Source organism: Mustela lutreola, chromosome 3 (assembly GCF_030435805.1).
Source record: "Mustela lutreola isolate mMusLut2 chromosome 3, mMusLut2.pri, whole genome shotgun sequence".
Taxonomy (NCBI): Eukaryota; Metazoa; Chordata; class Mammalia; order Carnivora; family Mustelidae; genus Mustela; species Mustela lutreola.
In genome coordinates this window covers 44,072,430-44,090,000 of record NC_081292.1, presented here as the reverse complement: position 1 = coordinate 44,090,000, position 17,571 = coordinate 44,072,430, and the positions used below count along the sequence as shown (strand labels likewise).

Below are 17,571 nucleotides of genomic sequence, written 5' to 3'. Positions count from 1 at the left end.
GTTACAACACAGTGTACTAACCAGCAGACACACTTGCAGGAAGCCCTGCGTTCAACAGACAACCTTTTGATCTTGTAAAAAAGATCGCATATTATGCAGTCATCACCCACCTCCAAAAACCGCATCAGATAACGCAACCCATTAAATGTGGTACTTGGAGAATAATGTGTAGGGACCGTAGCATAGTTTAATTGCCAGAGAAGTCTCTGCCATTATGAAGAAACTTCTATGACCTCTATGGAAACCAAACATACTCGGGTAGATTTAAAAGCACAACACCCAATCACTTAAAGGCCGAAGGCAAGTGTCCGAATCTCAATTCATCCCACATGTCACATCTGTGTTACTGCTGATAGGAGTGCTCTTCTGTCTTTTCATCTTGCAGGCTTTGTCTACCAAGGCATCCTGGGTCAGGATGAGCAGCTAAGCTGGGTGGCACGCTGACTAGTAAAGCCCAGGAAAAGGCTGGCCAGTTCTCTGAGGCCCTGAGTCTTACAGAGGATGAAAATGTTCCCCAGTTATCAAAAACATTCCATTTATCCTACAGGCAAGATGTACTGCTCAACCTAAATGAGACTGCACAAAATGACCTGAACCGACTCCTAACCTATCCCAGATCAGCCCCAATTACTCAGGGCTTTTATCCTGCAGTGCATATGGTTTTTTTTTTTTTTTTTTTTTGGTGGGGGGGAAGCATCTGCTCAATAGACAACCAACTTCCTGTAAAAGTGTTGGGTAAATTAACCATATTTCGGTTCATCTTCCCCAGTCTCTGTGCAGAATCACAAATGTAAACTGTGTCTCAGCTTCCTCAACACCTCAATTACCCTCAAGCCTGAGGACACTGGGGTACTAGTGACATAACCCCTTCAAGATATTGCTCTGCCCACTTTTTTGAGCAGTTCCTTTTCTTTTTATGACAAAGTGTGGGGACACCAGATTCTAAGTTTATACTTCTGAACTCAAAACATCTTCACATTTAACTTATGAATCAACACTAACTTCCTATGTGTAACAATAGTGATCAGGGAGAGTCTTTTTTTTTTTTTTTTAATTTTGTCTCAATGGCTTATTTCCTAAAGCCACACCAGTTGTTTTGTGCATTAAACCTGTTTCTACTAAGTTGTCCTAACTCCATCTAAATAATAGCAGAATGTGATTCATTATGAATAATTCCTGAATTCAAGTCACAGGCCTGTCACCAAGTTGGGTATAGCGCTGTATATTTTACTTCTATAAACCTCAGTTTCCCCACATGTAAATAGTGTATAAAATCACTACCCCAAGTCCCAAGATTAAATAAAATGGCACGCATAAAAGTTTTCAGTCAAATGCTCAAAAAAAAAGAAAAAAAAATCTGTTCTCTATTAACAAACTGTGCCAAAAAGGAAGGGTGTGGGGGGTTATGGGAGGAATGGGCAAACTGGGTGAGGAGGGGGTTGGAAGATACAGGTTTCCAGTTATGGAATGAAGAAGTCATAGGAATAAAAGGCGCAGCATAGGGAATGTAGTCAATATTACTGTAATAGTATTATATGGTAGTACATGTCAGCTACACTTGGGGCGAGCAGAGCATAACATATAGAGAAGTTGAAACACTATGTTGTACACCTAAAACCAATGTAATATTGTGTCAACTATATTCAAATAACAAAATTTTTAAAAGACCCATTCTCTATTCATTTGCTTAACAAATTTTCACTGCCTGCCTATTAAATGCAAAGCAATATTGATTAATGTCTTCCCCTAACTTATCTTCCTAAGGTTTTTAGATAAATGCCTATCTTTATAAAAAAAAGTATTATACTCAAAAGTATGCCATTTTTAATATGTGGGAAATCGACTTACAGTTACCAAATTTTTCTGTTAGTGAAGTTATGGAAACCACTGTTAGAGACCACATCAAATTTATAAAGCAGTTTTCAAAAAAACATTTTTTGGTTACATAGTACATATTCACTATTTATGTTAACACAATCACTGCTTTGGACTTATTCTGTGGCTCTTAGGTTTAATTTATTTGTGAGTTGCAAAACCCATTATGTAAAACTCAAGAATGAATAAAAAGGAAAAGGTAAGTGATTGACAAAACTAACTGCAATGTGCTGACACAGTTCTGTGGCAATCACCTTCCAGTCCTGGAGGAGAGCAAGGTGGAGCCGGCAGATTGTGGGAAATGCAAAAGCTTTTTGTTCTTAGGAGCGCAGAGTAGAAGGAGGTAAGAGTTAAAAAGGTGAGTTGCAAAATCTCTGTCAAATGTGAGTTACTGTGATTTGAAGCATATCTACCGCACTAGATTCTAACTTGGGCTTTAATTCTGGGGCTTCTTCTGCAAAACAAACAAACAAACAACAACAACAAAAAAAACTCAACCAACCAACCAGTATGGGTTTGCGCATGATACATCCACATCATAAAAATGAATGATCTATTTCAAGAGAAAGGAAACTGGCGCCTGTCACCTGTAATTTGAGTTCCGCCATAAGGGCTGAATATGTGACTCACAGCTTCCCCATGACTCAATGTGCTACGGGAAAATTGCCTTCCTAAGTAAAAATCCTTTACTTTTACAGAAAATCACAGCATGTATAAAAGTGATTTAGGAACACCCCCCCAAATGATATATGTTCTAATTTCCAGTGTGATAATGTATAAAACATGGACTTGTGCTAAAAGCAGTACTTCTGGGCACCTGGGTGGCTCAGTTGGTTAAGCAACTACCTTCAGCTCAGGTCATGATCCCAGGTCAGAGTCTTGGGATGGAACCGCACATTGGGCTCCCTGCACAGCGGGGGACCTGCTTCTCCCTCTCCCTCTGCTGCTCCCCCTGCCTGTGCTCTCCTGCTCTCTCTCTATTGCACAAATAAATAAAGCCTTTAAAAAAAAAATAAAATCAATACTTCTGTTTTCAAACTAATGGCTTAAGTAATTCTACCTATAACAAAAACTTTTTTTTTTTTTTTAAACAATTAGTGGTTAGCAGAGGTTGGGGAGGGGAAAGTAGGGTATTATTGTTTAATGGGTACAGAGTTTCAGTTTGAAGTGATGAAAAAGTTCTGAAGACAGATGGTGGTGATGGTTACACAACATTGTGAATGTTACTTAATGCCACTAAACCACCCGCTTAGAAATGGTTAAAAAGGTCAGTTTTATATTACATATATTTTACCACAATCAAAATTTTAAAAAGTGTTATTAGCCTCAAAAATGAAAACACATAGAAGAACAATGTATTCCTGGTTGTAAATCCTTGCTCATCTGGACGGATAAAAAAAAAAAAAAAAAAAATCTCTCAAAGCAATTATGTCAAAATGAGCAGCCAATTAGATTAAGTGAATCATTAATGTAATTAAAAACATTTTGTCATTGAAGAAAGCCCCTGGTCATGCCAAGAGGTTATACCTATGGAATTTTATACACACACACACACACACGACTAAGAAAATAATAAATTTGTAGAACCTTATCTTTATTAGTCAAATAGTACAAGAAACCAAAGTGGGAGGATCCATACATAATGCACACTTGAGAACCCTGTTACTACAGAACTCTCAGACTTAAACATGCAATCTCCAGGTGTGGAGTGTATTAGAACAAAACAGCTGGGAGAACAGTCCATATTGTGAATCTCCCACACACACTACCCCTTTCCCCAGAAAATTGGGCTCATTTCCATTTGCTTACCACCAGTCCTAGTACGAGGGTGCGGACTCTCTCTCCTATCTCTGGAGAAATGTCATTGCCAAACTGCTGCAGGGTAGTAAGGAACCGTTTCAGCTTACTGAGCTGCCGGGCGCCACAGGCTGGGGGCAGCTGTTGATTAGCCAGAGAAGAAGAGGAAGAGGAGGAAGGCCCATTGCTAAAGCCATTGGGCGGCGAGGGGGCGCCATTCAAGGCTGTGGGTGAATGGCTCGTGCCATTAGTTACTGTCGAGAGCACAAAATCAGAAAGAAAAAAAATAAATAAATTTACAGGGAATATGCACAAGGAAATTATAACCAAGCTTCATTCCCTTTAAATCTAGTGGATTGTGTAATTTAACAACTGTTGGGGGTTTGCTGTAAAATGCTCTGACTTCACAGGATTACCACAGGTTCGGGTCCTCTGTAACTAAATGAGCCTAAGTCTTCACCCTGCGTGAGGGTATTCTACACGGAAGCTGGTAATAAATGGGAGTCGGCTGTAACACAGGGACAGCCCTGCCTCCCATGTGCACATATGCCAACCACCTGAAATGTTTCAAACACAGAACAAATAGTGGTGGGATGTCAGCCTTTTGTCACAGGCTTACATCAGTATAACGGGACCATTCCTTTCTAAACTGTTCCCCCAGAGAAAGTGTACATTTGGTGGAGACTAAATTTATCACTGAACATTTTTAATCATGTTTTGTACACACAACTGACAGCTGTGTTTATAGAAATAGGACTTTCAAGTTTTAACCTTATACCACCCAATTAGAAGGCTATTTTCTCCCCCTCATATTTCTTAACCACTTCTTTAGGGAAAATGCAAATTTTGCATAAGAAGCCAAATGGATATGGTAATTATCAAAGAGTTATTTCAAGAAATCGAAAAGGGACATCTCATTCCAACTAATAGCATGGGTGGGTGGTAATTTGATAACTTCATTTCCGATAAAATTTATTTGAACAACAAGATCACTCGTAAGAACAAGACTGAAAAATCTGGCACATTCCTCACGGAAGACAATGTTGATTTTATTGTATTAAATCTATTAATTCAACAAACTCATCTTTATCAAACCCATCTTTTTAATAGAATGTTGACAGATTATCTCTAACTGTGGTTGGAAGATGTCGTAAGTACTTTATTCTTCTTAAAAGTTTCAAGATAATGAAATGGTCCCTTGTCCCAAATGAGCACTAAAGTACCCTGTCATGGAATGATTGCTCACTAGGACCTCTCACAGGAGACATATGCCTATCCCTGTGGCTTTGGGTAACAACAAACCAAATACAAGATGACAGGGTTAACAAGTTGGCACCGGCGCAGCCTCCTGTTCCTTGCACGTTTGGAAAGGTCTTTTAAATGACAGTGTGACGCTGCCTAAACAGCCTGGGCTGTGTATTTTGCCAATCCCTTATAATCCCATGGATCTATCTGTTTTTGCCTGTTCGTTATTTTTCATTCATATAGACTTCACGGCACATGGTCTGTAAATAGTATTATCTGCAACAGATAGCATTTATTAGTTTCACAAATCCTTTATGACACTTTTGACCAGGATTCTGAGACTGAATGAAAACAAAGCTATCCACTATCCCTACTGGAATATATAGGAAAGAAAGAGAAGTTACTCTCTGGTCAGAATGTTCTGTCCCTTCCTTTTCTGGGACAACCCAGAAAGCAACACACACCACTGATTCAGAACACAAGGCCTGAGTCAAGCTGGAAGTAAGTAAAGATTTAATAAAAGTCTGGCAGGTTCGAGACAAGAAAGATGCTCCTTATTTCAGGAAGTTTTCTGTATGTGACTGTTGCTTAGAGCCCTACCCTTCTAACTTAAGACTGCTAGATTTCAATATTATTTGTAAATAACAGAAGAAAGTAGCATTAGAAGATCTGAAGCAACCTGGAAATAACTGTAGGATATTAACATGTTGCAATTCAAAATGTACAAACTAAAATAAGGAGCTACACGTTGAGTCGAACTAAAAGTTACAATGATAAAAAATGGAGTCATAGACCCAATGAATGCTGTATTCTTCACTGCAGAAATCAAAGCAGACTACTACTCTGAAGCAAAAATGGAAAGGCAGGCAAATACTGGCGGTCACACAAACTATACTGAAGATGCTATACGTCTGCAAAGGCTTAATACCTGCTCACTGCCAATTAAACGATTTGGTGGCAGGGAGGAGTGCTTCATGTCTGTGGAACACATTGTTGCTGGATCTTATTTTCCCTTAATTTTCATATTCAGGAAAAAAAATTTAGACTTTAAAATGCAAACAGGAAATGCAGAAATGCCTACTCACAAGTCGTCGGCGTAAATGAACTGGTTCTTGGAGCTCCTTGAGTTGTGGGGGGAGGTGGCATGGTGGGAGGAGTCAGCCTGGATGGGGTCTTCACATCCACAGGTGAGTCTGGCATCGTGGAGTGCTTCTCAGTCCGATCTGGAGGACGCCACCATGAACAGGTTATTTTACTCCTTAAGCAACTTCGTGGTTTTTTGTTTCTTGTTTTTTTGTTTTGTTTTTAAGTGGGGCTCCTCTTTTTTACAAGCAAGTGAACAGAAGAAATCCGACATCTCCTATCAATAAAGTAGGCTTATCTACTGAAGTTTAAATCAGGACTTTATCATCCAAACCCCACTTAAGAAGGTGTAGCACAGATGGCAGGACCTCATTTGTAACTGGGTTATTTTACATCCTATTGTTATTTCTGGCTTGGGCAGATGCTACCTTGGTAGTGTTATATGCAAGAGCACAACTTCACTGGAAGCTGAAGCCAACATTAGCAAGAGCTAAAAAATAGATGGGGAAGTAGAATGGTAATAAACCCTTTAGCTCAGAAACAACACAAATCTGAAGTCTGTTAGTCAGGTGAGATACTTGTAGGAGCCAGCATTTTGCAATGATTTTTCCGTAACACCTGCCATTCCTTTTCCACGCTCCATTTCTGGCCTAGTAGATGAAGCAGGTTAGGTCTCCCAGAGACAGCGCACACAACAGTGTTTCTCTGCCCTGCTTGAAAAATCGCCACTACAAAAATGCGGTCTTTTACACAACGAAGGTAAACTAATTTACTCAGAATCTGTGAGTTTACGAACCACCATTTTAGAAAACACGAGACCAATACTTCGATTAATAATCCCACGCAGAGTAAGAATGGAAGAACCCCCAAACTGACAACTAAGAAAAACTGGAGACCGTCTCTCCCTGTATTTTTCATGCATGTGGGACAGATATGGAGAAACTTCCTGATTACCCAATAATGAGCATTTGAGCTTCAGGACTGTTTTCTACTAAGTATATTTTTATTTTTCCTTTGAAATTTCGAGCTGCTTTTGGGGGGGGGGGGTCAGTCAAATTTGTTTAACAAAGCGACAGATCTCCAGTTTTTTTTAAAAAAAAGTGGGTTTCATTTGTTCCTTCAGATCCAATTTTCTACAAACACCGTGTGCCTGTGCACACACGCCCCCCCCAAATGTCTGAGGTGCCTCTTACAGTCTCAGATGCAGATGGTTCTTTCTTGGACTGTTTAAAATGTGACAGAGACTACTGATCAAGAAAGAGTCTTTTTAAAACCTTATGATAACCAGAGGCAGAAATTCTCAAAAATTACTTAAAAGTCTGTTCTTTAAAAATGAAAAATCCAAATTACTACTATGGCAATTCCAAACCTAGCTCACACCTTTATTCAGAGCCGATTCGTTAAGACTTGGGTAGCAAGAAAACATAACATTTTCCGGTTGAAATATACCGTATTAGGGAAAATGTGATAAAAGAATGAAAATATAATCATCATTCTTAGAACAGCACTTCGATAACCCAGCAGCCGTGTCTCCAGTTCTTAATCTCGACTGCTGGCTGAGGAGCAACTGTCCCTTCAGTAAATACGTGTTCTGACTGAAATGATGGTGAAAACACACCATGGAGAGCATTTCTACCTTTTTCTTCCTGTTCATAACTCATCTTCATACTGCAATTCCAGAGCATTTAAGACCCAGAATCAGTAAATCACTTACTCTAGGAAAACACAGAAGTTAGGCAGGTTTAAAACCGCTTTTTCAATGGTTAAAATCACTGCACAGTCTACTCACCTCAACCAACCTCAGCAACAAGGGAATAAATAGCTTTCCGCTTATGTTGCAGCTGAGGGAAGAGGTACGGCAGCAAATACAAGTCTCCCTAAATAAAGGCAAATATTTCTGTCATGCCAAGGAAGGAGGGATCGAGGGAGGCTTGCCAAAGTCGGCTGGGAGATAACAGTGGGAACTGCTGGTCCATCTGGTTTTCATTCTGCTAACACTCACGCTGAACTGTGAGAGAAGGCAGTCCAGATACACAGATTTGAAGCACGTGGTCGCACAGACAGAGAGAGGAAGAGCAGGAGGGGGAAGGGGAAGTGGGAATAATGAAAAAATAAATAAATAAATCAATGGAAGGCAAAGAGGAGAGAGAAAAGATCAACACAGGGAGAAAACCGCCTACGTGCGGAGACAGTTACTCGGGATGGCTTTGTCTACCCCAAAAAGCAGACCCTGAGCGGGCACAGCTCCTACACTGTACTTACCTCCATGTACCTCCTGGGCAAAACCTAACCTGGAAAACATATCTTAATCCCTGTGTGTCTTTACTCCGTTTGCCGACGCTAAGAGAAAAGGAAACGAGCGATAAAACTGACAACGGGCCTTCCTCTCCAAACTTAATAATAGTAACAACAACAACAATAAAAGGTAGATGAGTTATTTCGCTAAGCATGATACGCTCTAGTTCCATCCATGTTAAGCAGAGAAAGACAACTATCATATGATCTCCCTGATATGAGGAAGTGGTGATGCAACATGGAGGCTTAAGTGGGTAGAAGAATAAATGAAACAAGATGGGATTGGGAGGGAGACAAACCATAAGTGACTCTTAATCTCACAAAACAAACTGAGGGTTGCCGGGGGGAGGGGGTTGGGGAGAAGGGGGTGGGATTATGGACATTGGGGAGGGTATGTGATTTGGTGAGTGCTGTGAAGTGTGTAAACCTGGTGATTCACAGACCTGGGGATAAAAATATATGTATATAAAAAATATATGTTTATAAAAAATAAAAAATAAAAAATAAAAAAAAAAAAAAAAAAAAAAAAAAAAAAAAAAGGTAGATGAGTGATATTGTTGCGATTCTTCAAATGATACTGATACTTGAAGAACAATAACCACTAAGCCAATAAATAGCAAAAACAAAAAACAAAACAAAACAAACAAACAAATAAAACGCACCGCTGCTTCTAACAGGAATATATCTATCCTAACTGGAATATACGTATACTATGTATGTACTTAGGATTTTGACTTTAGCCAGATTTCTGTGACGGTTAGCTTCACTCTGATCAAATGGAGCTCCAACCCAGAGGTCCTACAAACTTAGACAAAGTGGGACCATATGTAACTCATTCTATGCTGTTCAGTGCAATCAATCCAGGATGGGGACCGATGGTGAAGTAACCAGCCAGGCCTAACCCGGTACACGTACACACACACACATACACTCTCTCTCTCTCTCTGGAGTAGAGAGATTTAAGATAAATTCAGAAAATATGTTTCAAGTATGCGGAGTTCTGTTGCATTTGTTTTGGATTACTTAAAAAAAAAAAACATTTTGAAATATATATTCTTGAAACTTTTATAGCAAACAGCAAAAGGGCTATGATTCAACCACTGAAGTATTTCACTCCACTTCAAATTAGAGGATACAGTAAAACCAATATTAAGTTAGAATATTTCTTATGCAATTTTTTAAGTTTCTGAAAATTATACTGTTCTTAGACGTAGTTTCTATTTTTAGTCCCTGTAGGGGAATAACTACATTTATTGAAAGATTGACACAAAATGATAAAAAAGAAAAGAAAGAAAGAAAGAAAGAAAACCAGTCTCTATCAGAGCAGGAAGATATATATAATTGAAAGGACTGACTTTACTTCTACCTTAAGGATTCTCACCACTTCTAAATAAAGATCTCCCCTATGGGGTAACATTTCAACTCACCTGGCAAATATCCAACACATATGTCCCAAAGATGGCTGAAACATGGAAGAAAATGTGGCATATATAAATACATTACTGATACCATTTCAATATCCAATTCAGTGTCAAGGCCTTCTAGAAGTGGTATGTTTTCCATTTCCTTTTTTCTTTTTTTAGGTAAAAAGAAGAGGTATGGCATAATCTACCATAGCACTTATTTTACTTTTAGTGAGTTCAAACAGTTCCAGATGTGCTTTTAAGGTAGGAAGACGAGGCTTTCTGTATTTGCCTTGTTTACATCCTATTCTAGAGATGATTTGGGTAAATAGGAAGTTCAGGGCTGGTAGACAGAACATCTTTCTCTCCGCGTTCATCATGGCAGTTATAATAGAAGAATTAGCTGTGTCCAAGGAGATGTTATGGATTGAGAAACCTCTTGGCACATAAGCAGTTCGGCCAGAGTTAGTCTGACTGGAGTGAGCGAGCACCAGCTATAGGAGCAAGAAGTTCAATAAAGCGGAGTAAGCCCAAGAGGAGCTCAAGTACTACCACCAGGAAGGAGAAGGCAGTTAGGGAGGCACAGAACTAGGTACAGAATTTTTTATTTCTATGCAAAACACGGCACAGACCTGACAACAGAATCACTTAGTGACTCCACTGTCTGCGTGTGAGACACTGTAAGAGACCATCCACAGACCGGCATGGTGTTCACCCAGCCTCCACAATGCTGCCATCTCATTTCCCTGCTGAGCCCTTCTAGAAAGTTCATTCCTGCTCGGAACCCTTGAATAACACCTGAGAATAAAAGTCAAATGCTAACATTTTACACCTGAGGGAATGAGACAATGGATGACTATTTGGAATAGTAGACGAATTTCCCAGTGAGGACAGACTTGGTTTCAAACAGAGACTCAGCCCTTAGCAGTGGGTCCTCAGGGAAGTTATCTGGAAAATGAGTTCCTCAAAAGAATAGGGATACAATCCTCTCTGCCTCCTCAGAACCCTGACACAGTGCGTACTCACGTCAGGCACCAACATGTGTGATCTCCATTCGCTTGGGCCTGCCTCTTTGTGATCCATTCATGGCTTTATTTCCAATGCCTTCCCCCCACGTCTATGCTCTATCTGTACAGGGCACCTGGACACTCCCTGGCTTTTCTGCCTCCCTTTTTGTGTTGTTGTTTCCTTCAACCTAGAAGGATCCGCCCCATCTACCCCATTCTTCGCTGCCCATTACAGACCCTCTTACAGCTCTTCCCAGGTGCCCAGGCACCAACCACATCATGCTGGCTGGGCCTTTATTTTAGCATTTACCACAGCCTATGTGGACAATAGTTGTGTGTCTATATGTATGTGCGTGTTGTATACCCAATCACCCCAACCAGGGAAAACTACTTGATGGCATTTCTTCAAACGTTTCATTTAAAAGATAAACATACAACCATCAACAGCCTATAAATATATAATTAGAAAATCAAATGTAGGTAACATGGGAAAATGTTGGGGACCTGAAATTGAGTTCGACTCTGTGATCACCTCACATGGTTTTACATGGTTAAGTGGAAGAAAGATCTGTTACCTCACATCTTATCACAGGTGTTTGATGATGACCCCCCCCCCCCAAAACACAAATATGACCTTAACTCTTTCATCATTTAAAATCTTCAGGAGGGAGCGTCTGTTGTCCACAGAATACAATATAAGCTCATGAGTTTAGCTTACATCACAGATACTATGGAGTTCCTGCTGAACAGCCCTTCTCCCTTTTTTTCTTGCTGGAAAAGTCCTGATTTTGCTCAGGTTGTCCCATTCCCCTTTATCAGCAACAGGTTTCAGAAATGAGGGCTGTGCTCCAATTCTGGACAAGGGGTCATGAAGGGAGGCCTATGGAAGACGTTTTAGGAAAGACTTCCTCACTATCTAATCAGAGACCCAAGGAAGAAGCAGACCCTCTCCTTCCGATAGGCACCGTTATATCCGCAATGCCTTCACTTCACTTCTTTGGGGTCTATTTTTTGTACCCATAAAATTAAGCATCTTAGATTATATGACCTTGGGGATCTTTTGCAAACTCTAATATTCTCTGGTTTCTTTCTACAGATACAGCTTATGTTCATTTCAAATGCAAAGAAGACTACACAGAGAACATAAATCTGACAATAAAGGGACCACACAATTATTCTGAAATTGGTGATTATAACCAAACTTCCTCTGTTCACATAAATATCTATGTCCATAAGAACGTGTCTGCATAGAAATCTTTACCCATAAACATGACAATTAACATCTACCTCTTGTTTTCAAATACACCATTAATTCTTATTACTAAATCTCTACCAGTGATCTGGTTATGAAATAATCCTACCAATGTCCACTTGTCCCTGTTTAGTTAACTCACTTTCATAGCCCAGGTTAAAGGGAGTACTCTACACTCACTTTCACTTCCTCCTCATTTCCCATTCTTCAAGTACTTCCAGTGGACACCTACAAGACTGTCTGCCTAGAAAGTTTCCCTCCCCATACTGGGACCTGCCATAACTACTAATCTCTTAACTACCATGGGAGTCACCATGTTCTTTCATGACCTTGTATGAAGAGACCAGCAGCTGGCTCAGTCACAGCAGCTCATCCAAGATGGGCAATGTCAGTCATTCTCCAAACATTTTTACCTATAGATTTGAAGGAAGAAAAACAATCCCACTCCAAGAGGTCAAAAACTGCACTCCCTACTGTCCTCCATTTTGAGAAAGCAGGTATTTCATGAAAAAGGCGGCAACTAACAGGCAGAAAGAAATGATGAGAAATGGCATGAGAGTATCCTGATAGTGCTAGGTAAAAGTCATCATTCTCCTAGGTCTTTGGGGCTAGCAGCATCTCTAAAATTCCTTCAATGTGATCTTCCAAAGCATCTACAGTTTGCAGTCTATCTATCCCTCCTTTGCCTAAAAACTAGTTTGAGTTACTTTTTATGTGAAACCAAAGAACTCAGACTAAAATAATAGTGGAATGTAACATCAAGGTAGCCTCCTAACTCCCGCTGAAACTCTTCAATGATCTCTTCATTCTTAACCAACAAACACTGGGACTTTACCTGGCACCTTCGTAACATCTGACACCGGTTCACCACTCTCTCCCTTTTGAAACATGGTCGTCCCCAAGATTCCACAGTTCCAACGCTCTCCTCCTTTTTCTCAGGCCATCCCAGCTGCTCCTTCTCAGTTTCTTTTATGGCTCACCTTTCTCCACCTTTGTGATAAGCACTGATATCTCCCCCAACGTTCCTGCATAGTTCCTCTACAAATTTTCACTCTATACCTTTTTCTTAGTGACTTCATTGGTGCGCTGATGGTCTCCAAATGGCCCTTGTGTGGATGACCTCCCATCCCCAAACATCCAGGGTTTAATCCCTTCCCCAGCCTGGAAGGAGGGATTCAACCCCTCCCCATCCATCATCTCTCACCTGGTCTAATCAACAGCCCACTGAATGGTCTTCTTGCCCTGTACTATTCATCTCTGGTTCATTCTCCAAATCACATTGTCCAAATCACATAGTCATTTCACCACGTATGTCACAGCTGTGATCAGAGATCTTACTCCTCCTTAACTCCTCTTCTTAGTAATCTTCAAAGACCTTTTGCAATGTCAAGCATAAAGTCCATGTGTCTTAATGGAGCATTAGAAGACCTGTGGGACCCATCTGATTCCTTTAACTGCTCCAGACTCATCTTAACTCCTCACTTCCACCCCCATCCCCACCTCTGAACTCTGAACTCCATATTGAACTAATGCAGCTTTAAATTCTTGTGGGTCAATCAGGCGTCCCTCACACCGCATCCTTTACCTCCCTTAGAATATTCTACACTCCACTGCTGCCTGGTGAAGTCCCCTGTTCCTTTAAAACTTCTTTTGTGTGTCACTTCAGCCAAAGAACCCTCCGCTGATCCAGAAAGGCCCGTCTTCCCTTACTACCCTGTCTAGATCCCTCTTGTAACACTGACCACACTGTATTTAGAACCAAGTCAGTCTCTCCACCTACATCATAATTTATTCAAGATGAAGACATCTTACTTGTTTTTATATTCTCAGCACTCTACACAGTGCCTGATACACAGAAGCTGTTTGGTGCATTTAGTATTTTAAATGAATATGGATTGCTATAATGTCATAAGGGATGTCTATAGTCATAACCTTGAGACTCCAGAACTTTCAAGAGATATGATAAATTTAACTTAAAATCATCTCCATCTTTGTTCTATCATCCTAAAAGAATTCTAAAAAGAATTTCTATATTCTAAAAACACTAAATCACCAAAGATAAATCTAAAAAGACACCAGTAAATTATTGAATTCACCAGCCTTTCAGTAATCACAACATATTCTCTAAAAGCCTTTTATATAATATTTTTAAAAAGGCTATGTAAGGCAATTTATATACATATAACCCACAGTCACCAAAAGCTCCCTTTTTAACAGTAATTGTGCAATCATACATATGCACATTCAAAATGAAGAGAAAAGCATATTATGAACCCAAAACACTATTTTTTCCCTACATTCCACAAGAGTTTCTGCTGCTTGTCTATGGATGGTGGGATTACACATTATTTTTAATTTCTTGCTATTTTCTCATTTATTCAAATGTTCTACAATAAGAATGTTTTATTTTTACAAGCAAGAAAATACACACACAAAAACCAACTTATTAGGATAAGTCACCTAGAATCTGGCACTGGGTACTGCACCAAAATCTCTGCATGCTTTGTCTCTTTATTTTTTTATTTTTTTTTTTTTAAAGATTTTATTTATTTATCTGTCAGAGAGAGAGCAAGCGAGAGCGAGCACAGGCAGACAGAGTGGAAGGCAGAGTCAGAGGGAGAAGCAGGCTCCCTGCGGAGCAAGGAGTCCGATGTGGGACTCGATCCCAGGACGCTGGGATCATGACCTGAGCCGAAGGCAGCTGCTTAACCAACTGAGCCACCCAGGCGTCCCTGCTTTGTCTCTTTAAATCTATGAAAAGGTATTACAGATTTTTTATAAAAAGGAACTGAGGCCTAGGGAGGTTGGACAATCTGTGCAAGACTACAAGCCAGAACCTATTCCAGGCCTTCTTAGAGTTCAAGATCATCTAAAACCAACGTTCTTTTATACGTGATCTAGGAAACTGAAATAAGGACACATTCTATAAATGTTAAATGGAGAGTAAGCATCATACTAGAACCTCATCTTCCAATATTACTGTACTGACCACCTGTGACCATGTAAATTTTAATTCAAGTTAAGAAAAATTTAAAATTTAGTTCCTCTGACACATTAGCCACACTTGAGAGTTCAACAGCCAAGGCTACACAGTTCCACAGCTGTGGCTGGTGGCTACCCTATTAGGGAACTCGGCCCTGGAGTGCTTCTGTGTTCGCAGAACCACGGCGCAGTACTAGAATCATGGCTCCATGGCGGAAGTCCTGGAGGTAACAACGCAGACTGGAAGAGCAGGGATGAGGAAGGGTGAAGCACTGGCTCCACCCTAAACACCTTCAATCCCACTCAGATCTTTTGCTTGATTTATAAATTGTGCTTCTGCAGAGGATTTCATTTGGTGGTTAAGGGGTAGAAAAAACAACAGCTTGAAATCCAGTGACTAAGACAAGGGAGCTCTCAGCTCTGAAAAAGGTGGGAGTGGAAGACAGGAAATTAGTAAGGCCAAGAACTCAGTCCTGTGACGAGCCAGTTCAGCGGCTGGACCAGCAGCTAACCTGGAATCCAAGGGGATAGCCTAAAGACCAACCTCATGCCTTTAAAGAGCATGAACTTGGGTTAAGACGGGAGACGGGCAAAAGAATGAAGTGGCTCCATACTAATCTACCACTATTTCTAGAAAAAAATGGTTTCAATAATGCTAGGGTCATGTGCTTATGGGGACAACAATGGGAATTTCCCTGCCCTTCCTCTTGAGTATTTTTATCTAGCTAGTGCTGGACATATTTCTCTTGGTTCTGAGTGTCTCCCTAACCACAGTGTCAGCTTTGAGAAATTTCTACCTCTACATGTTAGTTCCTTGGAATTGTCATCTCCCACAGCTGTCACCACCTTTACTCTTGTGACTCCTGCTGCCAAGTCTAAGAACCACTTCCTAGAGGCCCCTACATGGTTATCAGGCAGCCCAGGGTTTAGCTACCCCACTTCAACCAGCACCATTCCACATCTATGTGCTTTATGCACTAGTGTTCTATTTAAGATTTCCTTCAGGGGAGAAAAAAAAAAAAACAAAAAGGAGTCTCCTGTTTGAGAAGAGTTTGAATCCCCTGGCACAGGCAGCCAGCAAATGTTTGCCACGTGGCAGTGATAAAAATACTTAAGGAAAAACCAAATCACACAAATGCACAGAAAAGTAACTCCTGCTTATGTAAGGAGCAGCCAAAGACATAGTTATAACCAAGGGTCTATAAACTGATCACATGTATCTGTAGAACACCCTGCTGCCAAATTGCAGAGTATTCCAGAAAGTGGGAAAAATCATTAAATAATAAGTGACCCAAACATTTCACAATCTTTCAGTATGGACAATTTTCTTCCAGTAATATCTGCCTTATTTGCCAGTTTTAAGGGCTATTAAGAAAGCTGTGGAGCTGCTGTAGGGGATGGTATACACAGCTAGCGCCTCAGGTACCAACATTCAGGTAAGAGCTAGTGACTCAAGGCAGAAAATGATGAAGGTACACCACATATGCATGTACCTGCGGCTGAATCTCAGACAAGGAAGTAGGAGCTCAAATGACTATTTGTTGAATTTAATCGAACATGCTCTTAAAGAAAACAGCCAGTACTGTTAGTTTACACATGATAGGCATTAGGAAACCACAGAGTTTTTAGGTAGTTGAGTGATACGCTCATTTCTGTCTTATATTATGGGCATATATGGAGCAGAGAATAAAAAGGGAAAGAAAGGCAAGAGAGCAGGGGTTCTGGTTTGCGATAGCCTAGGCTGGAAACAGTACAGGCATCCAGCATGGAAATGCTCTTAAGAATGTAGGCAAGAAGATTCAGGAGACATTTTTATAGTCTATGTCAAATTTGCAGAGCTTGGCAGTAAAATAAAATTAAACCTTGAGCAAGGAGGAATCTAGAGGTTCATGGTAATGTTAAAAACCAAAACCAAAACACAGCAGGGAGAATCATTTGGAAAAAGGGGGGTTAAGTTAAATCATAGTTTATTTAGAGATACCCCTGCAAGACTCTGTTGTTCTTACATAAAACATCCTGAATGTCTTCCTCTTGTACATGGGTCACCATCAAATTATTCTTCCTCCTAAATATGCTTCTCCATCGCAATGAGCACCCTCAAGGACCACCAAGGCTCCCTTGGACTTTCTCAGAATCTAGCCTAGCAAAACCCTTCCCCCTATACCGCAATCCATTTATCCCACAAGAGGTGGGATGATCTTGTTAAACACAGAAGTATTCACTTGCCAAAATAAAAGCATTCATTCAAAACTACCTGAGCCATCTACAAAGTCCCAGGTACTGTTTTAGACACAGAGAAAAGACAGTGGACACAAAAGAAAACCACAGCCCTCAAGAACTTTACATTATAATGATCGGATCAAGTTACTCCCCTCTTTGAAGTGTTTCAATGGTCTATCATCATGCTCAGGATAAAATCCAAAACCCTTCAAGTGACCTACAACTAGGGCACCTGGGTGGCTCAGTTAAGCAGCTGCCTTCCCCTCGGGTCTCCATCCCAAGGTCCTGGAATCAGAGTCCTGTACCTGGTTCTCTGCTCTGTGGGGAGCCTTCTTCTCCCTCTCCCTCTGCCCCTCCCCCTGGCTCATGTTCAATCTCTCTCTCTCCCTCTCTCAAATAAATAAAAAATCTT

The 17,571-nt window shown here is 40.4% G+C and overlaps 1 protein-coding gene across 1 annotated transcript in view; it reads right to left on the bottom strand.

Moving 5' to 3' along the window:
* The window catches only part of RUNX1T1 (RUNX1 partner transcriptional co-repressor 1), a 131,621-nt gene that overhangs the window by 52,757 nt on the left and 61,293 nt on the right, over window positions 1–17,571 (bottom strand). The window contains 2 exon segments of the mRNA XM_059166052.1: window positions 3,685–3,926; window positions 6,003–6,140. Of these exon segments, the coding sequence (XP_059022035.1) occupies window positions 3,685–3,926; window positions 6,003–6,140 (380 nt within the window).